Source organism: Indicator indicator, chromosome 19 (genome assembly GCF_027791375.1).
Source record: "Indicator indicator isolate 239-I01 chromosome 19, UM_Iind_1.1, whole genome shotgun sequence".
Lineage (NCBI taxonomy): Eukaryota > Metazoa > Chordata > Aves > Piciformes > Indicatoridae > Indicator > Indicator indicator.
The window spans coordinates 10,085,951-10,110,095 of record NC_072028.1 but is presented as its reverse complement, the minus strand read 5'-3'; the positions used below and the strand labels follow the sequence as shown (position 1 = coordinate 10,110,095).

The 24,145-nt window shown below is 60.0% G+C and overlaps 5 protein-coding genes across 7 annotated transcripts; 3 read left to right on the top strand and 2 right to left on the bottom strand.

The window, feature by feature from the left end:
• The first annotated feature begins 412 nt into the window (after nt 1-412).
• On the top strand, nt 413-1,755 carry SPATA2L (spermatogenesis associated 2 like). Its single transcript, XM_054389494.1, has 2 exons — nt 413-730; nt 931-1,755. The coding sequence occupies exons 1-2, from the start codon at nt 413-415 to the stop codon at nt 1,753-1,755; spliced, it is 1,143 nt and encodes a 380-aa protein (XP_054245469.1).
• A 501-nt stretch (nt 1,756-2,256) lies between these two features.
• On the bottom strand, nt 2,257-6,037 carry CDK10 (cyclin dependent kinase 10). Of its 2 annotated transcripts, XM_054389615.1 has the most exons (13): nt 5,942-6,037; nt 5,343-5,415; nt 5,181-5,252; nt 4,992-5,094; nt 4,794-4,875; nt 4,372-4,439; nt 4,004-4,056; nt 3,854-3,923; nt 3,678-3,737; nt 3,472-3,595; nt 3,244-3,383; nt 2,711-2,763; nt 2,257-2,642 (listed from the first exon to the last, which is right to left on the bottom strand). In XM_054389615.1, the coding sequence occupies exons 1-13, from the start codon at nt 6,035-6,037 to the stop codon at nt 2,539-2,541; spliced, it is 1,098 nt and encodes a 365-aa protein (XP_054245590.1). In that variant the 3' UTR covers nt 2,257-2,538. The 2 variants fall into 2 exon arrangements, with proteins under 2 accessions (XP_054245590.1, XP_054245591.1); XM_054389616.1 differs by lacking the exons at nt 5,343-5,415; nt 5,942-6,037 and having other exon boundaries at nt 3,262-3,383; nt 5,181-5,246.
• Nucleotides 6,038-6,418: 381 nt separating this feature from the next.
• On the top strand, nt 6,419-12,334 carry CHMP1A (charged multivesicular body protein 1A). Its single transcript, XM_054389557.1, has 7 exons — nt 6,419-6,428; nt 6,808-6,827; nt 7,322-7,399; nt 7,695-7,841; nt 8,429-8,557; nt 9,557-9,744; nt 10,512-12,334. The coding sequence occupies exons 1-7, from the start codon at nt 6,422-6,424 to the stop codon at nt 10,531-10,533; spliced, it is 591 nt and encodes a 196-aa protein (XP_054245532.1). The 5' UTR covers nt 6,419-6,421; the 3' UTR covers nt 10,534-12,334.
• A 1,639-nt stretch (nt 12,335-13,973) lies between these two features.
• On the bottom strand, nt 13,974-17,992 carry DPEP1 (dipeptidase 1). Its single transcript, XM_054389493.1, has 10 exons — nt 17,868-17,992; nt 16,946-17,078; nt 16,289-16,421; nt 16,049-16,199; nt 15,860-15,929; nt 15,190-15,366; nt 15,023-15,107; nt 14,868-14,943; nt 14,577-14,712; nt 13,974-14,144 (listed from the first exon to the last, which is right to left on the bottom strand). Exons 1-10 carry the CDS (start codon nt 17,990-17,992, stop codon nt 13,974-13,976), a joined length of 1,257 nt encoding a protein of 418 aa, XP_054245468.1.
• A 1,309-nt stretch (nt 17,993-19,301) lies between these two features.
• On the top strand, nt 19,302-21,559 carry SULT2B1 (sulfotransferase family 2B member 1). 2 transcript variants are annotated; one of them, XM_054389673.1, is made up of 6 exons: nt 19,302-19,440; nt 20,179-20,387; nt 20,531-20,657; nt 20,740-20,834; nt 20,911-21,091; nt 21,219-21,559. In XM_054389673.1, exons 1-6 carry the CDS (start codon nt 19,302-19,304, stop codon nt 21,350-21,352), a joined length of 885 nt encoding a protein of 294 aa, XP_054245648.1. In that variant the 3' UTR covers nt 21,353-21,559. The 2 variants fall into 2 exon arrangements, with proteins under 2 accessions (XP_054245648.1, XP_054245649.1); XM_054389674.1 differs by having other exon boundaries at nt 21,178-21,320.
• Nucleotides 21,560-24,145: the final 2,586 nt, after the last annotated feature.

Genomic DNA, 24,145 nt, shown 5'->3' with positions numbered 1-24,145 from the left:
GTATGACCGGGCCTGAGAGAGCGGGGACGGGAGAGCGACAGAGGGAAGCGGTCCCGGGGAAGCATGGCGGAGTGGGGGAGCGGGGTAACCGGGTCCAGGAACAGTATGATTGTGGGGAACCGGGGCAGGGGAACAGAGGACCGGAGGAAACCGAGGGAGCGCGGGTGGGGTGGAGGAGAGGGACGGCGTTGGTCGGGGTATGATGAATGATCACGGTGGACGGGGGCTCTGGGCCCGGGGAACCATGGCGGGGGTGACAACCAAAGGAAACGGGTGGAGGAACTGGGGTGGGCGATCCGGGCTCAGAAGGGCTGCAAGGGACCCGCGGCCTTGGTGAGGGACAGGGGCTGGGGTGTGCGTGCCAAGGTCTGAGGAGGTGTCGGGGCAGTATGGTGATGTTGCTGCCTCCAGGATGTGTGCGGGCTCAGCACTGCAGCAGGAGTTCAGGCAGGAGTACCAGCGCTGCCTGGAGCAGGAGTGCCAGCGAGGCCATGCTTGGACCAGCACCCACCCCTCCGTGAGTGAGCAGTTGAGGCAGCGGCTGCGGCAGGAGCCGGCAGTGCTGGGTGCCCTGCAGGAGGACGGCCCCACCCTGGTGGCCCATGGGCTGCAGGGTCACCCCGACCCAGAGCTGGCACTGCAGGGCCTGGCTGCAGCCTTCCAGCTGCTGGAAAGGGCAGCTGTCAACCTCTACCTCTTCCCCTGGCGCAAGGAGTTCAGCACCATCCAGGTGAGGGGATACTGGTGCCCTGGACTGATCCCCAGCATTGTGGGCAGCAGGTGGAGGGAGGAGAGTCTTTTCCTCTGCTCTGCTGAGGTCCCACCTGCAGTGTTGTGTCCAGCTCTGGGTTCTTCAGCACAGGAGAGACATGGACCTGTCCCTTTCAACCCAAACCATTCCATTATCCCATGTCCCCTTACCTCTTGCAGACCTTCTCTGGCGCTTATGTGCACTCCCTGCGCCCGGTGCTGCCAGAAGCTGACCTGCTGCGGAGCTTCGGCCGGCTGGGCTATGACTGGCATGACCAGCACTGCCTGACCGTCCACCGGCCTCTCCCTGGGCCCAACCTGCTCGCTGCCGCCTGTGGCTTCCTGGCTTGTCGTCTGGAGTGCGAGATCCTGGCAGAGGTGGTGGCGCGGCTGCGGCCATGCCAGCCCCATGCCAGGGAGCTGCTGGAGGCACGCCGGCTGGCTGGGGACGTGGAGGCCTGCGTGGAGATGCTGCAGCGGATGGGGACACAGCCAAAGGCAGGAGCTGACTGTGGCGATTGCAGTGTGGATCTCTACCAGAAGATGCCAATCAGTCCAGACGACACTGGGGGAGAGGATGCAGCCCCCCCACCATCATGGAGGGACCCTGGGGGCTGGGACCAGTGTGAGTGTGGACAGGAGCTGGTGCCCTCCACAGAAAATCCCAAACCGGACTCCACTTTTCATTTTCTGGAGCAGGACCTTGAGGGAGCCAACAGAAGCTCCCAAATGCGGGGAGAAGCCAAGGATTCAGCCCCTGCTATCTCCCAGGAGGCCCCTGACCTACCTTGCTACCAGCTGCACTCCTGCCTGCAGTGGGGCAGGCTGCCCTCCTACTGCTGCACCACGTGCCAGCAGCTCCATGCCAGCACCTGTGCAGCCGGGCTGGTGTGCCGCAGCCGGCACCGTGGGCAGGAGCTGCGCACTGAGCGGCAGCAGCGGCTCTGGCTGCGGCGCACAGAGGTGGACATGCTGCTGGCTGACAGCCCTGGACCCTGGTCCTAGCATGGGTGGCTGGAAGGGGAAGGGAACTGCTTCCAAGCACTCTGAGGGACACCCAACTCGCTCCAGTCCCAGCAATCCCACTGTAACCAGCTTGGTGCATCCCAGTAAAGCACGGCTGCCTCGTGGTGTGGTCTTATCCTGCCCTGGTGAAGGGTGCTGGGGGGGAGCAGAGTGGGATCCAGGAAAGGCAGATGGATGCAGTGGCACCTCATGCTATGTCGTCCTGTGGGAGGTCTGGCTCCCAGGAGAGTGGGGCTGGACCCTGTCTTAGAAAGGCAAAGCCTGGGGTGTGACCTAGTTTCAAGGGTGTCTTCGTCCCTGGGCACATCATCCTTGTTCCTGGGGCTGGAGATGTGGCACAAGGGAGGCAGAGCAGGGCTATGGTTTCTTCTACCCCACCCACAGCCAAGGATAAGTGATTCACAACCCCCCCACCCCCCCATATCCACTTCCCCACCACTGCTGCTGGCAAATGCTTTTTATTGACAGCAAAGTCAGGGTTACCAGGAGGCTCCAAGGTACAGGGCTGGCCCTGCCAGCAGCCCATGGTGGTCCTTGGGCCCCATTTCTCCTCCCTCCTGCCAGTGCGGCTGTGTTCACCCAGTATGGAGTCTGCCCAGTTCTGGGGCAGATGCGTAAGAGGGGCTGGGTGGCAGTGTCCCTCTCTTGTCTCAGTACCAGAGGAACCAAGTCAGGAGCTACCCCAGGAAGGGATGGAGCTGTGGCACTTCCTGGCTGAGGCAATCCATCCCATGTGCCATGCTGCCTCCCTCAGGATGGGGCTCATGGCTTGCTGCACTTAGCCTGGCTCTCTGTCCCTGCGCTGCCACTGGCCGCCCGCTTGTTCCGGTGGTGCGGGAAGGTGGGCATCAGCTCTGGCTCGCAGGCTGAGGGGCAGAGGAGTCAGCAAGGCCCAGAGTGCCCCAAGCCCTGCCCCAGTGTGGGAGATACTCACGTAAGGGCTTCTCCTTGAAGTAGGAGCTCTCCAGGCTGTCCTTTGCTGTTGCCCTGTGGGGATGAAGGCATGTGACAGGGAACTCCCAGCCCTGGGGATAAGCTGTGATGCAGGCAACCCTGCTCTGTGAGCAGGTTTATCATGGAATTGTTTTGGTTGGAAAAGACTTCTAAGATCAAATCCAACTGCTAACCCAGCACTTCCAGATCACCACTAAACCATGTCCCTCAGCACTGTATCTCCACAGCTTTGAAACCCCTCTAGGGATAGGGGCCACACCACTGCCCTGGGCAGCCTGGGCCAGGCCTTGACAACCCTCAAGGTGAAGAGGGTGTTCCTCGTGTCCAACCTAAACCTCCACTGGGGCAATCTGAGGCCATTTCCCCTGTCTGGTTCCTTGGGAGAAGAGATGGACCCCCACCTGGCTTCAACCTCCTTTCAAGGAGTTGTACAGTCACAAAGTCTCCCCTCAGCTTCCTTTCCTTCAAGCTGAACAACCCCAGGTTCCTCCCTGTCCTGCACACAGCTCTTACCTCTTCTTGGGATCGTACATGAAGAGGAAGTGGAGGAGCCGCAGCCCAGCCTCCGACAGCCAGGGGAACTTGTGCTTGAGGTTGTTGTAGGGCTGCTTCCGCAGTGTGTACTGACTGGCCAGGGGCAGCTTGGAGAAACCCTGCAGGAGTTGGAGTATGAGGAGTGGGAAGGGAGAGGAGAGCAGGCAGGAAAAGCAGAGAATAGGCAGGGAGCAGGTGACCACTCACAGGCCATATGTTCTCATTGGGTGTTCCCAGGAGCTGCACAATGAGGTCGATCTGGTGGATCTCAGAGGTGCCTGGCAGCAGTGGCTTGTGTGCAAGCAGCTCAGCCAGGATGCAGCCCACAGCCCTGAGGAGCAAGAGAAACCCCTCCATCGACCCCCTTCTGTGGGTCTGCAACTCCCCCGGGTCCCCTTCTGCCCTCCCCATACCACATGTCGATGCTGGTGGTCTGCGTTGTCATCCCCAGCAGCAGCTCGGGTGCTCGGTACCTGCGCAGGGTACAGCAGCATCTCAAGGGGACTGTGCCAGAGCTCTCTCCACACTGCAAGGACTCTTTTGTGTCACCCCAAGTCAGCACAGCCCCCGCCAAGTGCCAACCTCTCACCAGAGTGTGACGACTTTGGGGGTCATTGGCTTTGGTGGCATCCCATAGGTGCGTGCCAGTCCAAAATCAGCTGCAAGAGAGACTGGAGATGAGGAGGGGAACAAAGCTCCTCATTGCAACAGTGTCACAGGAGCCAAACTGGCAGCTCACCAATCTTCACACAGCCTTTGTCAGTCATGAGCAGGTTGGACACCTTCAGATCCCTGCCAGGGAACAAAGTTGCTGGTCAGCCACAGACAGCTCCTCCTGTACCTGCTCCCCCCATGCCTCTCAAGCAGCAGCAGAGCCCCAGAGCTGAGCCATTTTGAGGAGAATCAAATCTCATCATTCTGTGGCCTCCTTGCCCTGCCAATGCTCCCAGAGCTACCCAGTTCACACCAAACTCCCACCCAGAGCTGCTCCACAGGCTGCTGCTTGCTCCCAGGGTGGATATGTGGTAGCCCAAGAGCTCAGCATCCTCCTTTCAACCTCTTCTCCCCTCATCCTCCTTCCTACCATGTCCATCCTGCTGCTCCCACCTGTGGATAATGTAGTTCTCATGGAGGTACTGCAGGCCCTTGAGGACTTGTAGGATGATGCATTTCACCTGGAGACATGGAGATCATACCTCTGAGACAGCAGCACCAGCCAGGAAAACCCACTATGGTCTGTCCTGTTGGTCACTGCTCTGCAGAATTGCTACCCTGTGTCTTCCCAACTCAGCTCAACTCACAGGCAGGATGGGGCATGATTTTTTTCAGCTGTTTCCCTTCCAGTTTGCTACAGCTCAAAACCCAGCCCGGAAAGTCCCTGGAGTGTTCTGTGAGAACCAGCTCAGCCCAGGCTCCCCACAGAGCCCAGGAATCCTGTTGCTGTCCAGTCCTGCTGAAGGACCAGGAGTCCACACAAGTGACAACATTCCTTTGGAAGTGATGCACCTAAAGCTTAGCCCAACTTTTACCTGAGCCTCTGAAAAAGGTGTCTGCATATTCTCAAGAAGGCTGGCCAGGTCCTGCTCACAGTAGCCCATCACTAAGAAAATGCTGTTGCAAATGAAATACAGTCAAGAGCCTCCCATGGGACACCTCCCCTGTGTCTCAGCACAGGGACCCAAGAAGGGTCTGAAAAAGAGAGAGGAGAATAGAGAAGGACCTCTCACCTCTCCAGATGGTTCCCTACAACCACCTCCTTCAGCTCCACGATGTTGGGGTGCCGGAGCTGCAGGAGCAGGGTGATCTCCCGCAGGCTGCTGATGGGCATCCCTGCAGAAACCAATGGCCATGCTGCACCACTGCCTCAAGCGGGGCCCCAGGACACTCACACCTACCACAGAAGCCTCCTCCATTACCATCTTTCTCATTATCCATCCGCACCTTCTTCAACGCCACAGTCTCATCTGTCACAGTGTCCCGGGCCCGGTCTGGAAGAACAGCACAGGCCACACGCTCAGCACCAGGAGACAACATGGCTCTTGCCCAGGCCCTGGGAGGGTAGCCAGCACCACACTTACACACTATGCCATAGGTGCCCTCTCCAATCCGATTCAGCTTCTCGAACTCCTTCACGCTCCGGCATCTTCCCAGCTGGAACCAAAGAGCCACGACAGGTGATCTCCAGGACAGCCTCGGAGATTTCTCATCACCCCTCCGCACGACCTCAGTAACAGACCAACGACTTAACCTACACCCCTCCCTCTCCCTGTGCTGCCGCTCTGATGCCTACAGAGCAAATCACCACTCCCAAAACACCGGCATATCGGCTCAGGCAGCGGCCAGGGCAGAGGCAGCTCCTCCAGCCCTTCCTGCCCAACTCCCTGTCCCTGTAACCACCCCCGAGCTAAGCTGCCTCCCTGTCCCCCATAGGGGATGCTCCCTGCCGGCAGGCCTGCGAGCACCACACACTGCCCAGCTCCTCCCCTGTCTCCCTGCTCCCAGCCCGCCTCAACTCGATGGGACCTGCGGTAACCAACAGCCCGGGACCACCTCCTGCCCTCAGCAGGCCCCGTGCCTACTGACAACCAGGGGTCTTGAAGCCTCCTCTTCCCGCTCCAGAACCCTCCGTGAGCGCAGGGTTCGTGCTTCCCGAGCCCACCCTGCCGCGGCTCCTCACCCGGTCGGCCGCCGGCACCTCGAAGAAGCCCTCTCCCCGCAGCCTCCGCAGCCGCAGCGGCTCCAGCTCCCCGTCGCCAGAGCCGCCCTCCGCCATGGCCGGTCACGCATGCATCGTGACGCATCCACTCTACGCCGTGACGTTGCACAGCGAGCCCCGTCCCGCCGCACTGGCCCCTGACAACGGCTGTTGACCTCAGCTGGAGACCTGGACAGACGGCACCAAATCACACACCTCACAGCCTCATCTTCGCGTTCCCCCGCACCTACTTTATCCCCTTGTAGCACCACCCTGCGTGTAGCCCCGCCCCGCCACAGGTGTGGCCCCGCCCTTGAGCCGCCTGGCCCCTCCCCTCGTCGTACGCGTGTGACCCGCCCCACCCACACACGTGATTTCCCCGTCAGGGGGCGCTGTCGCGTGGCTCCGCGCGCGCACCCCGGAAGCGGCGGTGGCAGAACCCGGAAGTGCTGGCGGGGCAGGATGGACGGTAAGGGTTGGGGGGGCGGTAAGGGCTGGAGGGGCGGTAATGGTTTGGGGGACAGTAAGGGATGGATGGACGGTAAGAGTTGGGGGGACGGTAAGGGTTGGATGGGCGGTAAGGGTTGGATGAGCGGTAAGGGTCGGGCGGACGGTAAGGGTCGGATGGACGGTAAGGGTCGGGGGTGCGGTAAGGGTCGGGCGGACGGTAACGGCGGCTTTGCCGTGTTTGAGTTTCGCATATGCGGGTTGGAGCTCGTCATTATGGGCGAAGGTCTAGAGCTGGAGACCAGGGTCGGGAACTGGACACCGGGACTAGGCCATGGTCTCCGATCCTGGCCCCGGCCCCGGCGCGCTGTTCCTGATGCTACATTTTCTTTCCCTTCCAGACACACTTTTCCAGCTAAAGGTAAGGCTCTTGGAGGGCCTTCCGCCTTCTCTCCGTCACGTATCTCCGGTCCCGGAGGGCCGGTGACGGTGTCCACCTCACCGGGAGACACCTAGCCACCGTTCCACCCGCTGATTCACGGCTTGTAGGGCTTCCCTTACCGCGGCCCCGGCACAGAAGGAGGCCATGTGGTGATGCACCTTTTAAGTGGCGAAGGGGGGTGCGCCGGGAGCTCCGCCGATGCTGGCAGCTGCGGGAAGAGGGAGCCCGTTAGCCGTGTTTGTCCTTCGGGGCTGCCGTTTCCCATCCAGGAAGTGGGGAGAACGGACGTCCCGGTTTTCCAGGGTGCTCTGGAAGCCTCTGGTTCTCGGAGGGGGTCTCTCTCCCCGCAGCCAGAGAGTTGGGGCAGCTATGGCCAGTGTTGCTGGGTGGGGGAGGCAGCTGTGGCTCTGCTCCCCCTGGTCCGTGGTCCTGTCCCACCATATCCCAGCACTAACCCGGTGCTTTCTCCACAGTTCACAGCAAAGCAGCTGGAGAAACTCGCCAAAAAAGCCGAGAAGGACTCTAAGGCTGAGCAAGCCAAAGTCAAAAAGGTGGGTGGGAGCTTGCCCTGCACTCAGACCTTGCACCAGGCAGCTGAGAATCCTGCTTCCTGCCACATTCCACTAAGGGATGAGGCAAGGAGCAGGCTCCTCTGAGTGTTTTGAGTCCCACTCTCAGCTCTGGGGTGGGTGTGGACAGTTTGTACGACACCAGGAGGGATTCAATTCCTGCCCAAGGACTCTGAGGGTCACAGGAGGGCTGTTTCCTGCTGGAAACTTGTCAGGCAGGAAGGGAGTGGTGAGCCAGTACAGATTCTCTGGAAGTGGTTGCCCTTTGCCCTTCCAGGCTCTTCAGCAGAAGAACGTGGAGTGTGCTCGTGTCTACGCAGAGAATGCCATCCGCAAGAAGAACGAAGGCCTCAACTGGCTCCGCATGTCCTCCCGGGTGGACGCGGTGGCCTCCAAGGTCCAGACAGCAGTAACCATGAAGGGGGTAAGAGCCTCTGCGTGAGTGTGTGGCTTGGAGATGTGTCTGTGCCCAGCTGAAAGCGAGTGTTGGCTCTTTCCTCTCTCTGCCTCAACCACCTTGGACTTCCCTGTCCCCAAAAAGGGTCTCACTAAGCCTTGAAGGTAGTTCAGGCCCTCCTGGTCAGATTCAGCCTTGGAAGAACTCATTTGGGGTGGTTCTGGTGGGACCCATTACACTGCTTTAGGTTTTCTTCAGCAGCTACACATGGCTAGGAGAACCCACAGCCCACCTGAGCCTGCAGAAAACTGGCTGCAGCGCCTGGTAGCAAGTTCAGGCCCTCCTGGTCAGATTCAGCCTTGGAAGAACTCATTTGGGGTGGTCCTGGTGGGACCCATTACACTGCTTTAGGTTTTCTTCAGCAGCTACACATGGCTAGGAGAACCCACAGCCCACCTGAGCCTGCAGAAAACTGGCTGCAGCGCCTGGTAGCACTACTGTGAGCACCAGAAGAGCATCAGAAGTGCTGGTTTCTCTCTTGCTAGCCCGGGTTTTCCTCTCAGCAGTGTACTGTGGTTTTGGGGAGCATCCCTGAAGCAAATCTCCTCTTGCAGGTGACGAAAAACATGGCCCAGGTGACCAAGGCCTTGGATAAGGCTTTGAGCTCCATGGACCTGCAGAAGGTGTCTGCAGTGATGGATAAATTTGAGCAGCAGGTTCAGAATCTGGATGTTCATACATCGGTGAGTGCTGGTGGTCTCGGAGGGCTCTAGTCTCTGAACTGTTACACACTGCCTCTCAGGTGCCAGCTGCAACTTGGGCTCCTGCAACAGCCTCTAGCATGGGGAACCCCCATGAGCCATTCACACAGTTCTGTTCCCTGTGTTTGAGGGACAGGAGACATGTTGGGGAAGATGAATCTTTGCTCTCTGACAACAAAGGAGTTTTCGTTGCAAAGAGGCAAATGCAGCAGATGAGAAGAGGGAGAGTGGTTGGTCCTGTCTCATAGCAAGGTGTTCCTCAGGGAAGCTGTGGCAGAATCTGACCTTAGAGTCAGAGAATCAGAGTTGTTTTGGTTGGAAGGGAGCTTTAAGATTATCAAAACTAACCGTACAACCAGCACTGTTAGCTGATCACTAAACCAAGTCACTCAGCACCATAGCCACACAGCTTTGAAACCCCTCCATGGATGGGGGCTCCACCACTGCCCTGGGCAGCCTGGTCCAGGCCTTGACAATCCTCAAGGGGAAGAAATTGTTCCTCACGTCCAACTTAAACCTCCTCTGGTGCAACTTGAGGCCATTTCCTCACGCTTGTTCCCTGGGAGAAGAGACCAACCCCACCTGGCTCCAACGTCTTTTCAGAGAGTTGTAGAGAGCTGGAAAATGTCCCCTTAGCCTCCTTTTCTCCAGGCTGAACAACCCCAGTTCCCTCAGCTCTTTTTCACAAGACATGTGCATGAAACCCTTCACCAGATTTGTTGCCCTTCTGGACCTGTTCCAGCACCTCAGTGTCCATGTTGGAGTGAGTGGTCCAAAACTGCACCCAGTATTCAAGGTGTGGCCTCAGCAGTGCCTAGCAGAAGGGCACAATCCCTATTCTGGTCCTGCTGGCCACACTACTGCTGATCGCCCTGCACTGCAGGCCTGGCTGAGGAGGCTGCTGCTGATGTGGGCTCTGCAGCTGGTTGTAGTGGGAAGCTGGACTGAGTGGTGGAGGCTGACAAGCTGTCTCTGTCACAGGTCATGGAGGACTCCATGAGCTCTGCTACCACGCTGACCACGCCGCAGGAGCAGGTGGACAGCCTCATCGTGCAGATCGCCGAGGAGAACGGCCTGGAGATCATGGACCAGCTGAGCCAGCTGCCCGAGGGCGCCTCAGCCGTGGGGGAGAGCTCCGTCCGCACCCAGGAAGATCAACTGTCCCGGAGGTTTGTCCTCGCCTGGGCCCTTGGCCTTGTTTGCAGGCAGCTTGGCCCCTTCCCGGCGATTCCTCCCCAGTATGACGGGAATGCTTTAGCCCATCCCGGTGGGACAGGAGGCTGCTGGGCCCCCTCCCTCATTTCAGAGCCTGGCAGTCCCTGTGGTACTGCGCAGAGAGGCAAGGTGGCCTAGGGACGGGGGTGGCTTTTGGCACTCGCCAGCAAGTCGAGGTGCAGAACAGGCTCCCTCCTGCTCTGTGCTTACCCTCACGCAGCTGCTGCTGCTCTGGGAACGCTTGCAACTGACCTTCAAACAGCTCTGAGAACAGGCTGCTTCCCTGGAACTGCCCCAGGAGAAGTTGATAAGCTTCCTTTTCCCAGTCCCTCCCTGGGCAGCCACCACCAGGGTCCATCTGGGGACAGTTTCTGGGCTGCAGAATTCCTCTGGGGACAGTTTTTGGGTTGTGAGGTGCTGCCCTGGGAGCTGGAGACAGCCCTGGGAGAGGGGCTGGGTGGGCTGCAGTGGTGAGGCATCCAGGAGAGAAGCCAGGAAGCTCTTCTCCACAGTTTCTCACCTATGTTGATGGCTGATGCTTCAAGTTAACCTCAGACAGTTGTGGCTCTGTGCTCCAGGGCAGGATATCCTGCACCTCTGCTGCAGGAAGGAGGTCCCTGGGCAGAGATAATCCCTGCATACACCAGCTGAAGGGTTTTTCTGAGCCAGAGCCATTTCCTGCTGCCCTCACATTGTTTCCCTCTCATGCTCTCCCTTCTAGGTTGGCTGCCTTGAGGAACTAAGCTCTGCTGTCACCCCTGTGGACTGCTGCCCTGCACCAGTGGTACAGCCTGTGGGGTGGAGGAGCCTGGGACTCTTTCCCCACCACTGCGTTGTCCTTGTTCTGACTCACCAGTCCTCCAGCAGCACATCCCCAGCCCTGCCTGTGTTTGGACTCCTCTTTTGGGCTGTGAGGGTGACACAGGCGCAGCGATCTTGGCTCTGGGGGGGAAGTTCTGAGCCTCTCTGGGCTACAGGAACGCTTTGCTGCTTCTGATTTTTGGGGTGTTTTTCGTTTGAGACTTGCTGCTGGTTCCTGGCAACGTCCTGCTACTGATTTAACACTGAAGGAACCCTTCTGGAGGCAGTTGGGGGTGTCTCCTGGGGTGCTGCTCTCCCAGGTCCCCTCCGTGGGTGGCACACTCCTGTCGTTAGCTGAGGCCACGTCTCCCAGCCCTGCAGCAAGGAGCTGTTTGCAAGGAGCAGGGAGATCCCTGCGGCTTCTTGGGAAGGGTTTAGCTGGCCAGGGTGTTTCTGGGAAGGTTTGTGCCTTGCAGGAAGGGGAGGTGACATGGTGGCATCCCTTCCTGAGCTGGAGCTGGGTAGTGTTTGCAGGCTTCACCTCATGGATCTCCAGCTCCTTGTCCTGCCCTGCCAAACCTCCCTGTGCCACAAAGTGACCTTTGAAACGCTCGTCCCTGCCCCACTGTGTGTGTGTGAATCCCTGTGGGCTGGAAATGGTTATCCAGGCCCTGGCCTCCCACTTGGACCGCTCCCTGCCCCACATCCAGCAGCTGGGAGCAGAGTTGCAGCAGCTGTGATGGCCACAGCATCGTCCCCAAAAGTCCCCATGGCTGGATGGCTGTGATGGTAAATCTAAACCACCCTGGGAGAGTGGCCGTGGCTCATGCCCTCCATGTCTGCTGCTGTTCCCTCTGCTGTCCCTGCGCCTGCTCCATGCTCTGTATCCTGGCTGGATGAGGGCAGGGGCTGCTTCTGGCCCCTCTCCTCCCAAAACCTGGCTGCTTATCCCTTGGAGCTGTCTCCTGGGGCTGAAGCCCTGTGACTCCCAGACCACTGAGATTGTGAACTGATGGGAAGCTGGAGGTGCTGGGTTGACAGGAAGCTCTGTATTGATGGGAATCTTGCCAGGAAGGAAAGGCCATTTCCTTTGGCTCTCTGGAGAAGCAACTTTAACCTTCTCTCTGCAAGCTGTAAGTGAGGGTTAGGGCCAGTGCTGAGCTTTGCCAGGTGTGACCAGGAGCTGGCAGATGGTCCAATTTATCACTTTTAAAGGGAATTTCAGGTCCCACACGACTGCTTTGGGCTGTGCTGCCAGGAGGGAAGGGAAGCATGAGGAGAGGGGAGGCAGCTCTGTCCCACCCCCTGGTGCTGGCTGGTGTTCCCCAAGGTGGGGCAGGGCTCATCTCCCCAGCACACAGCACAAACATTTTTCCCTGTTTTGGTGACACTTCCTGAGTTAAGTGGCCTTGATGGTGTGTGACTGACAAAGCCTCTTTCCCCAGGAGGAGAAGGTGGCTTTGGGCTACAAACCCCCTGTGTGTGATGGATCTTGTGCCACCTCCCCAGAAATCAGGAGCCCCACTGGAGATTTGTGCCAGGGCCACTTTTGCTCCCTGGCCTAGGTGCCATCCTTGAGACTGGGGCCTGGGGCATACCCTGTGGCCTGGGGAGCCCCTGGGCTGGAAGAGCTCCTTCCACCATGGTGTTTCTCTGTGGTTTTGTTTCTGTCTTTTTTAAAGCTTGTCTCGTTTGCCTTTTCCCTGTCTTCTCCCAAGCCCTGTTTCTGCTGTTTTAAATAAACAATCAACCCCTGAACATCCAGCTTGGTGCATGGGGGAGGTCTGAGGTGAAGTTGTCTCTGGTCCCTTCTCCTTGTGGCACAACAGGATGGCTGTGCCCTGGCCCCTGCTTGCCACAGAGGACACAGTGCCAGAGGTCTGAGGTGTCGAGGAGGGAGGGGCTGATGCTGGTCCTGCAGTCTCCATGCCTCATCTTGCAGGGAAAGGGAAGCGATCACCCAAAGAGCTCTGCACTGCTGGGGTCACCACTTCTGGGGATGAAAGAGGGGAAGAATCCCTCTCACCTCTCCCACAGGGACCATTCTCCTTCATGTACCTGAGCCAGGGGGCAATGGGTGAGCAGGAGCTGCCCCAGCTCTGGTGCAGCCAGCACCAGCTTGGGGAGGCCTGGACAGTCATCTCCAGTCCAGTTCTTTTCCCCAGGGTGTTTTTTGGGCTGCCCAGCAACTTGTGCCATTCTCTGACCCTTTCCTTGACATTCCTGGGGAGATCCCAACCTTGTAACCCTGTGGGATGAGCCCAGGTGATTTCCACACCAGTTGGCACCTCCTGACAGCAGCTTCAGCACTGGGGGTGGTGGCCATTCAGGTGAGGACCACGATTGTCCCTTTCCTTGTGCCGTTCTTCTCCCAATGCCCATCCCTTTCCCCATGCCCATCTTCTCCGCATGCCAGTCCCTTCTCCATCTCTTTCCCTGTGCCCATCTTCTCCCTGTGCCTGTCTCTTCTTTCTGTACCTGTCCTTTTCCCTGTGCCCATCTTCTCCCTATACCTGGCTCTACTTCCCATACTTATCCGTTTCCTTATGCCCATCTTCTCTCCCTGCCCATCTTCTCCCCATGCCTGCCCCTTCCCCATCCCTTCCCCGTGCCCATTCTCTTCCTAGTGCCAGGCTGGCAGCTGGGGCTCTGTGCCTCAGGCAATCTGTGAGTGCCACAGGAAGATGGCTCTGCTCCTCCTGCCTGTTTTCCCGGTGCCCAAAGCCGCCTCCGTTCCTGAAGACAGGCTGTTCCCAAATGCGAGAGGAAATTGCTAAGAAGATAATTGAGTAGCCAATTAATTAGCTAATGATTAATGAAGCATCCTGCGGAGGCAGCCCTGCAGCCGCCCTGGCGGTGTGTTGCAGCAATGTGTCACTCCCGGTGCAGGGACAGCTTCACCAGGACCCTGCGGTGGCTGCTACACCTCTGCCCCGCCAGGGCCAGGGCCATGGCCATGCAGAGGGGGTGGTGGGCAGGGTGCTGGGGTGGCTGGTGATATTGGCTGGTGATATGCCAGGGCGGACAGGGACATGCCAGGGTGATTGGTGACACACTGGGGGACACTCGTCACCAACTCCATCCAGGAGCAGGGTACTGGGGCTGGGGACTGCCACACGATCCTGGTATGGATGCAGGGTGCCAGCATGGCCAGTGACATGTCAGGGTGGCCAGTGATGTGCCAATGTGGCTAGTGACATGCCAGAGGGTGGGTCATCACCTCCAACCAGGAGCAGGGCAATGGGGCTGGGGATCCCTGTAAGCACCCAGTGTGGACGCAGGGTGCCAGCAGTACTCGAAGCTTTATTGGGTCCAAGGGGAAGTTGGGTTGGGTCTGGCACCAGCATCTTACTGGTGCTGTGGTGGGCATCGGGACCTGGTGCTAGGAAAGCAGTGAGTGGAGCAGGGCCAGCAGCAGTGGCAGGGCTGCTGGTGTGAGCCGTGCTGTGCTGGCACCGTCGGTGTACCCATAGCTGGTCCTGCACGTCCCCTCCAGCTCCTCGAAGGCGATAGGTGTCTCGTGGGCAGCTGTGCCCTGCAGAGCCCTCTTCACCTGCCATGGGGACAGTGTGGGTTCCTCTGTCACCTCGAATGTCCACGTTCCACCCTGTGTCGTCCTAAGCCCCGCACGTCCCCATGTCCCACTTCATCTCTGTGCCGTGTGTGTCACTGTGCCACCCTGCGTCCCCATAGATACCCAGGTGCCATATGTTCTGATGTCCTGCTTGCCTCTACTGTCCCTGTGTCCTCGTGCCCTGTACTTCTCTGTGCCCAGTGCTCCCTGTGCCTAGTGCTCCCCTTATCTCCCCATGCCCAGTGTGCCCTGTGCCTGGTGCAGCCTGTGCCCAGTGCTCCCCATGCCCCCTACACGTCCTCATGCCCATTGCTCCCCATGCACCACATGTCCCCATGCCCTGTACTTCCCATGCCCAGTATTTCCCATGCTCAGTGTATCCTGTTCCCAGGGTACCCCTGCCCCACTCACCTCCTCCACTTTCTTGAAGACACGGAGCAGATTTCCAGCCAGGGCACCTTTCACCTCTGTCTCTGTCCAGCCCCTTGCCAGCAGCTCAGCCACCAGTGCAGGGTATTTGGAGACATCCTCCAGGCCGGTGGGAAGCCTGTGCCACCCCACAGCTGACAGCTGTGCTGGTGGCACCCATCTCCCACATCCCCAACCACTTATGCAGGGCATGGAGGCCAGGGAGATGCTGCCCTGTCCCACCAGCACAGCACAGCCCAGCCCAGCCCAGCCCACTTCTGTCACCCCCTTTACCCTGTGACACCGTCGTAGTCCCCACCGAAGCCAACAAACTGGGCACCAGCCAACTTCTTCACGTAGTCCATGTGGTCTGTGGGCATGAAGAGGCTGGGCTGAGCAGGATGAAGTGGGGGAAACACTGCTACCCCCCACCTGGGCACCCACCTCACCTGCAACGTCAGCCAGCTTGGCAGTGTCACTGCATGTCACATACCCGTTGTAGAAGTTGATCATCACCAGGCTGCCCGTGGAGGCCTGGGGGAGAGGTTGCACTGAGCTCTGTGGTCACCCCACCACCAACCCCCACCCTGTGTCTAGACCATGCCCTGGCACCGACCACCATCCTCAGCACGTCATCGGGCACGTTGCGGCGGTGCGGGCAGATGCTGTAGGCAGATGAGTGGCTGAAGATGACAGGGGCCTTGGAGATGTTCAGCACCACCTTCATGGTGTCCACGGAGACGTGAGCCAGGTCCACGATCATTCCCAGGCGGTTCATCTCCTCCACCACTGTCTGTGGGGTTGTGGGTGGGGCGGACACGGTGGACTCAGGGCTCCTAAGGCTTAGCTGCTTAACCCATTGGGGGCTGGGGGTTCCAGGACCATGCCACAGAGTCATTTGGGTGGGGAAAGACCTTTAAGGTCATCAGTTCCAACTGTTAACCCAGCACTGCCAGCTCCCTCAGCACTATATCTCCATGGCTTTGAAACCCCTCCAGGGAGGAGGACCTCACCACTGCCCTGGGCAGCTTGGGCCAAGCCTTGACAACCCTCAAGGGCAAGAAATTGTTCCTCACATCCAACCTAAACCTCCTCTGGGGCAACATGAGGCCATTTCCTCTTGTCCTATCCACTTGTTCCTTGGGAGAAGAGCTGACACCCACCTGGTTCTGACCTTCTTTCAGTGAGTGGTAGGGAGCTAGAAGGTCTCCCCTCAGCCTCCTTTTCTCCAGGCTGAACCCCAGTTCCCTCAGCCACTCCTCACAGGACCTGTTTTCCCCACTCACCTTCCCAAAGTCTGAGAGGCCATGGTGCACAGGTGACTCATTGGCAGTGTCCACCAACCAGTTGTCAGCCCTGCAGAGAGGGGAGGCCATCAGGATGGACCCCCCGCAAGCCACACATCCCCTGCTTGGTGGGGTGATCCATCCCACTACACCAGCCCTGTCCCCCACATCTCCACCGGGGGCTGCTACCAAGGGGTGTTGCAGCTGTGGGTGAGGGTCATGTAGCGGGCACCCAGGTGGTAGAAGGTCCTCAGAACACCCAGGCTGCTGTCAATGGAGTGGCCACCCTCCAGCCCGATGAGGCTGGCCACCTTCTTTTCCTGGAAGGCCTTCTCGATGCCTGCAGGAGGACAGAGGGGGTGGCATCAACCAGCGTGGGCAATGGGGGACCCAGGGGCACCATTTGCCCCGGCCCTCTGCCCGTCTCACCAGCGCTGTCGACGACGCAGGAGAAGGTGTCTGGGTAGAGCTGGCACATGCGGTGCACCACATCCATCTGCTCCAGCGTGCGCTTCACTGCGTCCTTGTTCTGCGTCCCGCAGGGCACATACACCGACCAGAACTGCCCCCCATGGCACCAGCTCAGCACCAGCACACTGACCCTGGTCCGCTGACCCCCTTCTAGTGCACCTTTCCACTCTAGTGCCCTCCTCTATGCCCCTCGGCCACCCCGATGCCTCCTGCTCGTCCTCATGGCCTCCTCAGTGCCCTCCCTCATGTACCTTCCCATTCTGGTGCCTTTCCTGGTGCCTTTCCCGATGCCCTCTTCCCACCCTAGTGCTCTCCGTGGTGTCCCTTGTCCGTCCTGGTGCCCGCCCCAGAGCCTACTCCCACTCCACTCCCCTGCCCAGTGCCATCTTCCCATGCTTGTGTCTTCTCTGGTGCCCTCCCCTGTGCCCTCCTTGTTTCTGCTGCCCACCCTGGTGACCCCTGCCCATCCTGCTGCCTTTCCCAGTGCCCCTTGTCCATCATGGTGTCCTCTCTGGAGCCTTCCCTTGTTCCTTCTGCCCACTTCAGTGCCCTGTGCCCATCCCAGTGCCCTTCATGTTGCCCTCCCTGGTTCCCCTGCCTGCATTGCCTTCCCACCTGGCCACCCACATGTCCCTTGCGCAGTTTGGGGATGTTTGTGTGGGTGTCGTTCAGCAGCGTGAGGTTGGCCTCTGGCAGCTCCAGCTGGTTGTTGAACTTGTTGAGCAGCTGCCAGGGCAGGTCATTGTGCCTGGGCAGGGCAGAGAGTAGGAGTGAGGGGCTGCCAGCCAGCCAGTCCATCCATCCATCCAACCCTCCATCCATCCATCCATCCATCCATCCATCCATCCATCCATCCATCCATCCATCCACCCACCCATCTCTCTCCTCTGCCAACAGTCACCCAGGTGACTCCATCCAGGAGCTGGGTACAGGTCCTCCCCCTGCCCCGAGACAGCACCACATGGGACTCCCTTCACCAGCTGTTGGGGAGCTGGCTGGAGGCTGAGGACCTTTCCATGCACTCACAGCCTGGGGAAGCAGCATCCCCGTCACTGCTGGGGAGGCATAACCACTGTGGGGAACGTCACCGCCACGGGGCCATCACGTCACCACACACAGCAGTATCACTGGGGAAGTGCTGGCAGCTCCCAATTCTCCAGCCCTCTGTCACTGTCCCCACACCCTCCAGCTCCCCCTAACTTGTGCCCGCTCCCAGGGGCTGTGCCACATCCAGCTGGCAAGGCACAGATCTGATACCACCAGGACCGAAGCATCTGAGGGTCCCTGCATGAGCCTGGAGACATCCTCAGGACATGACCCTGTGGGACACTTTGCCCTGAGGCAGGACTTCCCCTGGGGCAGCCTGGCCCTGGTTTCCCGGCACCCTGCCTGCTCCCACGGTGCCGGTGACGGGGATCCCCTGGCATGGCCATCCCCATTGGGATTTTCTGCCCAGGATTTTCCTCATGTTGCCGAGAGCCACGGCCGTGCCAGGTTGGCCACGCAGGCACTGCGGGACCGTGCCAGCTTTGCTCACCCATCGATGACTGGCGTGCTGCTCATGATGCGCTCGGCCTCCTCCAGGTGCTGCTGCCCAGTGCAGGGCAGGATCAGGCACGGTGCCAATGCCAGCACCAACGCCAACACTCTCCTGCCTGGCATCTTCACCCTCTCAGTGCTGCTGGGGGACGAGCCAGGGTGAGCTGCCACCATCACCACGAGCCTGCAGAGCACAGCACCAGGATGGCTGTCCTGGTTCACCGGCTGTCCCCTCCCGTCGTCAATAAATAACCAGCAAACACAGCTCTTAACCCCACCCTGGGTGCCCTGTGCTCTCTCCCTGGCAATGCCTGAGCATAAGAGGCACCGCGGTGGCACAACGGTGTCCCCAAGTCTGGCCCCGGTGGCAGGAGCTGTGCCGGGGCTTCTCTGCACAGCTGCAGTGCCGCTCCCAGCCCCCTAATGCAGCCCAGATTTGTGTGCTGGGAACAATGCCGCTCCCATCCCCGCCTTGGCCTCCCCAGCGCCAGCACCCACCAGTGTGCCCAGCCCAGCGCTGGCACCCACTGGCATCCCTGGCCCGGTGCTGGCACCCGCCGGCACCCCTGTTTGAGTGCTGGCACCTCGGCACCCCCATGGCCAAGAGGGCAGGGTCTGGCACCCCTGTCCTTTGCTCACCCCGTTGCTGGGACGCTCGGGCAGCTGCTGGCGGTGACGGCTGTGAAATATGTTTTCCGGCTTGTGTGCTGGCGCCAGGGCTGGGATGGGCTCTGGCCACCCCAGAGCCACCCCCCAACACGGCGTCAGGCACTGGAGGGGGGCTGAGTGCCATCATACTCCACAGCTCTGTGGCAAGGCCACCATGGCGGGCGGCAGCCGGGGCAGCACAGTCTTGGCACAAGGCTGCTGCCCCGCGTGTGCTGGGCACTCCCGGTGCCATGGGTCTGCTGCATGTTGTATGTGGGGAAACTGAGGCATCCATTGGTCCTCAGCCTGGTGCCTGGTGTGGGGACACGCTGGCTGGCTCCTGTGCCAGGTCTGGTGGTAGCCACAGTGTTGTGTTTTTGCTGGAAGCAGCATGGAGCCACGTGGAGATGGCTGGACATGGGAATGGGAATCCTTTCCTCCATCATGGCTTTGACCAAGGGCACAGCGTAGGGCTGGTACAAACGGGGTCACCAAGGTGACCTGGCATCTGCCCCATCACCGTGCCCTGGCCCCTCCTTGGCTCTCCGGGCTGCACCCAGCATGCTGGCCCCCATCCTGGTGGTGTCCCCATCCCATGTCAATCCCGCAGTCTTGTCGGCCCCACCAGCAGCGTTCTCCCGGCGATGGCCCCAGCATGGCCGGATCCCGGCAGGAATGTGCTGGGGGGGGGCCCAGCCTCCTGCCCGCCCGCCAGCCACGACTTCCTCTTTTGCAGCTATTTAAGGTCGGTCTCGGCGCGGCGCCCCCCAGCAGCGACCCGACCATGGCGCGGATGGAGGTGACTGAGACCTTTGCTGGCATCTCCCTGCCTGGTCACCTCCACACCCAGGAGTCCCTCAGCTATGCCGCAACCTTCGCCTTCCGCCCCACTGACGTGGTCATCGCCACTTACCCCAAATCAGGTGAGGGTCGGCAGGGCTGGGGGCCAGGAGGGGCTGACAGGGCTGGGGACAGAGAGGGGATTCAGGGCGGGGAGGGAAGGGACAGGGGGGGGAATCCCTAGATTAGTGATGGCAGCAGGGACAGGGAGGCTCTGACACACAGCCCTCAGTTTGCCGGAGGGACTGGGAGCTGCCTGCGTGGCTGGCAGGCATCTGGGCTCGCTGCCAGCCCCTCCTTTGGTAAGGCCACCCCGGCCACCGCACCCATTACCACTGATCCCTCGGCACAGCGCAAGGGACCCCTGGCCATCAACTGCCGCTCCCCAGAATTCTGCCCTACCCAGTCCCATCCCCACCCCGAGACTGGTGTGGCTGCTCGGGGCTCTGGGGCAGGGGTCCCACAGGGAACTGCCAGCCCAGCTGCTGCATGAAGACTTTCAATGCCATGCTGTGCCAACCTGTGCCATGTGCTGTCACACCATGCTGCACCGTGTTGTGTCATGCTGTGCCACACCATGCCATGCCATGCCATGGTGTGCCCCAGTGAGCTGTGCTATGCCATGTCGCACTATGCAGTGCAGTGCCATGCCATGCTCTGCCCTGATGTGCCATTCTGTGCCATACCATGTCATGCTGTGCTATGTAGTACCATGTCATGCAATGCTGTACCCTAACATTCCAATCTGGGCCACGCTATGCCATGCTGTGCCTCACAGTGCCCACAGGAGGCTGGCACTGTCCTGACTCCCTCCTCCCCAGGCACCACCTGGATGCAGGAGATCCTGACGCTGCTCTTCAGCCATGGGGATGTGGTGCCTGCCAAGACCATCCCTAACTGGGAGCGGGCACCCTGGCTGGAGCAGATCTACTTCAGGTCTGCGCTGCGGGACTCGGCCAACCCCCGCCTCCTCACCACCCACCTGCCTGCCCGTGTCCTGGCACCTTCCCTGCAGCACAGCAAGGCCAAGGTCAGGGGCACTGGGACAATCCATGGGGGGCCCCAAAGGTGGCTTCCTGTGCCCACAGGGCTTTCCACAGACGGAGTGGATGCCAGGGGCTTTCGAAGTGGGATGTCCCCGGCTGCGGGGCTGATGCTGTCCTCCCTCACAAGGTGATCTACGTGGCCAGGAATCCCAAGGACGTTGCTGTCTCATTCTACCACTTCCACCACCTGGCCAAGTTCCTGCCTGACCCTGGCTCCTTCGACACTTTCCTCACACAGTTCCTTGAGGGCACAGGTAAGGGCTGGCAGGGGGTGTCCCTGAGGTCTCAGGACTCAGCCATGGTCCCAGGACTCATCACCTTGTGGCTCTCCCCAAGTGCACTATGGCTCCTGGTTTGACCACATCAAGGGCTGGCTGGGCCAGCGTCACCTCCTGGACATCTTCTACGTCACTTATGAGGAGATGCACCAGGTGAGCCCCACCACAGCCCTATCCCTGTGCACATTCCTGTTGGCTGCCCGGCACTGACTGTCCCCCTGTGGCACAGGACCTGCGGGGCACAGCGCAGCGGCTCAGCACCTTCCTGGGCTGCCCGTTGGCACCGGAAACATTGGCAGCCCTGGAGCATCACTGCAGCTTTGCCACCATGAAGGACAACACCATGGTCAACTACACCCTCATCCCCCCTGAGATCATGGACCACAGCCAGGGACACTTCATGAGGAAAGGTGAGGAGGGAGGGGATGGGGACGGGACACGGGGTGGGGCTCGGCTCTGGCTGCAGCCGCCCTGTGCCCACCCTCCCGTCCCACAGGTGTGGTGGGCGACTGGCGCGACCACTTCTCCCCCCAGCAGAATGCCCTCTTCAACCAGCGCTACCAGGAGGAGATGGGCGACCTGGAGCTGCCCACTCGCTGGCCCATGGCCTGAGTAGCCTCAAGAGGGGCCTGGAGCGGCAGCACTGCTTGACCCTGCCATGCACAACATAGCTTCCCCTCTCCACTGACCCCCCCCATTGCGGGGGGCACGCCCAGCACCCCCATAACTTATCCATCAGCCCAGGGGTGCAGCGGGGAGGGGAGGGGACACCGGCTGCGTGACACTCCCCCGGGCACTTTTCTGGCCATCCCTGCAGCCCTTCCGTTCCCTGGGGTGGGGACGCGTGGCCGGGACCTCTCCTTTCCGCCAAGCCAGCGCCGGAGGAATAAATATTTATTGTGGTTCCCATCCCAGCAGCTCCCGGGGTCCGGGGTGGGTACCGGTGGTGCAAGCGCCCGCTGTTATCAGAGTGGCATCAGGGTGGGGACCTGTCCCCAAGGACCTTATCGGCGATGGAGGGGCAATGACCGAGGGGATGGAGGGGTGCCAGGCCTCGTGGTAGGTGACAAGGTGCAGATGAAAGGTGATGGAGTTTGCCCGTGGCAGCAAGGTGGTTCCTTCGGTGGCACACATGGCCTCCCAGAGAGCCCCCCCAGATTTGGGGTCCCCACATCCTGCCCCAGTGCATCTTCCGCAGCTCCCTTCAGATGCCCTCTGCCCCCCTGACCTTGGCCCCCATCTCTGCACTGCCTCGTGATATCCCCTGCACCCCCTAATGTCTACTGTGCCCCAGTGCCCCCACGATACCCCAGTCCAATTCTCCTGATGCCCTCTGCACTCCAGTGCCCCTTGGCTTGCCTCACTGTGACCCCCAATGCCCCTTGCCCTGGCTGCTGGCACCCACTCTCAATGTCCCCTACACTCTGATGTCCCCCACTCTGCCCCAGTGCATTCTTCCTGATGCTTCCTGCACCCCAGTGCCCCTCATCCTGTCCCAGTGCCCCCCCTGCACTCTGATGCCCCCACCTCACCATAGTTCAGTGCCCCCTACACCTCAGTGCCCCCAACCCTGCCCCAATGCCTTGATGCCTTGCTGGGGGTTGCAGGGCCCTGACCAGTCTGGATGGCTGCCCTCCCGTGCCCATCTATCCTCTTGGGGTGTTGTGCCCACCCCCTCAGAATCCTGGGGTACCCACCCCAGCCTCTGTTCTGCCACCCTCTGAGGAATCCCATCATGGAGTCTGAGAAGCACGGATGCTGTCAATAATTAACCCCTGGCTTAATTAACTGGCACCTGCCAGCTTGGTACAGTGCCTTGGGCAGGGGGGTGAGGACTTGGCCCTGGTAAAAGCAAGACTCCTCACCAGGGCTGGGCTGGGGGCAGGTGATGAGACCCTCCCTAGGGACGCTGGCACTGTGGCATGGGAGTATAGTGCCTTGCCAGCCCTGCCAACCCTATTGACCCTGCTAAGCTTACTACCCCTGACAATCCTGCCAGCCCTGCCCTCTCTGCCAGCCCTACCCTCTGCCAACCCTCTCCTCTTTGTCACAGTCCTGCTGCTATCCCTGCCCTGCTAACCTTACCAGCTCTGCCAACCTTCATGTATCTACTGAACCTGCCAGCTCTGCCAACCTTCCCTGCCCTGCCAACCCTGCCACCTCTGCCAGCTGTATCAACCTTACCAGCCATACCAACCCTGCCAGCCCTCCCTGCCCTGCCAGTCCTGCCATCCTCTGCCAATCCTGCAGGTCTGCCAACTGTACCAACCTTACCAGCCATGCCAGCCCTCCCAGCCCACTGGCAGCACCAGCCCAGACCCATGGGGACAGCACCCACCAATGAGGCACCCAACCGGCCCCTCTGCTCGGGGTGCCAGGGCAGAGCCTTGCCCATGGCAGGGGCTGGCAGTGCTGTGGGCTCGCCGGGCAGGTTTCCATGGCGACGTCCATTGGCATCCTGCTGTGAGCAGATGAATCAGGAGCTATAAATATGCAGTGGATCGGGGTGGGCAGCGGTGCCAGCAGTGGGCACTGCAAGGGGGCATGGTGGTTCAGCATGGCTGTCCTGATATATGAGCGAGTGGCTGCCTGCATGGGGACAGGCTGGCACTCCTCTGCCAGCACCCAGGGTAATGGCAGCATCCCCAGCCCTGGGGCCCAGGTTGGTGGCATCTGTGTGGCAGGCTCACAGGTGGCCCTGTCCCATGGTGGACTTGGGTCACACCACACCCAGATGGGTGTCACCTCCCCAGGAGCATCTGCTGGCACTGGAATGGCAACACAGAGCGCATGGCACAGGGCGAATGAGAAATGGCACAAGGCATATGAGAGTTGGCAGCAGTGAATACACCTGGCATTTGGCACAGCAAGCAGCACATGGCACTTGCTGTGCAGCACGAGGCAGTGGTGTGGCACTGTGCCCAGTGTGTGGTACACAGCACATGGCACAGCATGGCACATGGCACACAGCATGCAGCACACAGCATGTGACACATAGCAAAGCGTGTGGCACATGGAACGTGCCCCATGGCACATGGCACACAGCAAAGAGTACCTGGCAGAGGGGATGGCACATGGTGTAACATGGAGCACAGACTGTGAAGCATGCAGCAAGCAGGACAAGGCACATGGCATGGCATACTTGGCACACAGTGTGTGGCACAAACATTTGGCATGTGGCACACAGCACAGGGCACAGCACGCAGCAATATCAGCACATGGCACATGTGGCACATGGTGCATGGCACATCACACACAGCACATCACACAGCATGTGGCACATGGTACATGGCACAAAGCAGGTGACACATGGCATATAGCACACTACATGGCACAAGGTACATGGCACACAGTACGTGGCACATAACATTGCATGGCACACAGTACATGGCACACAGCTAATGGCACGTATCAGACAGTATATGGCACACCACAGATGGCACACAGCACATGGCATGCATCAG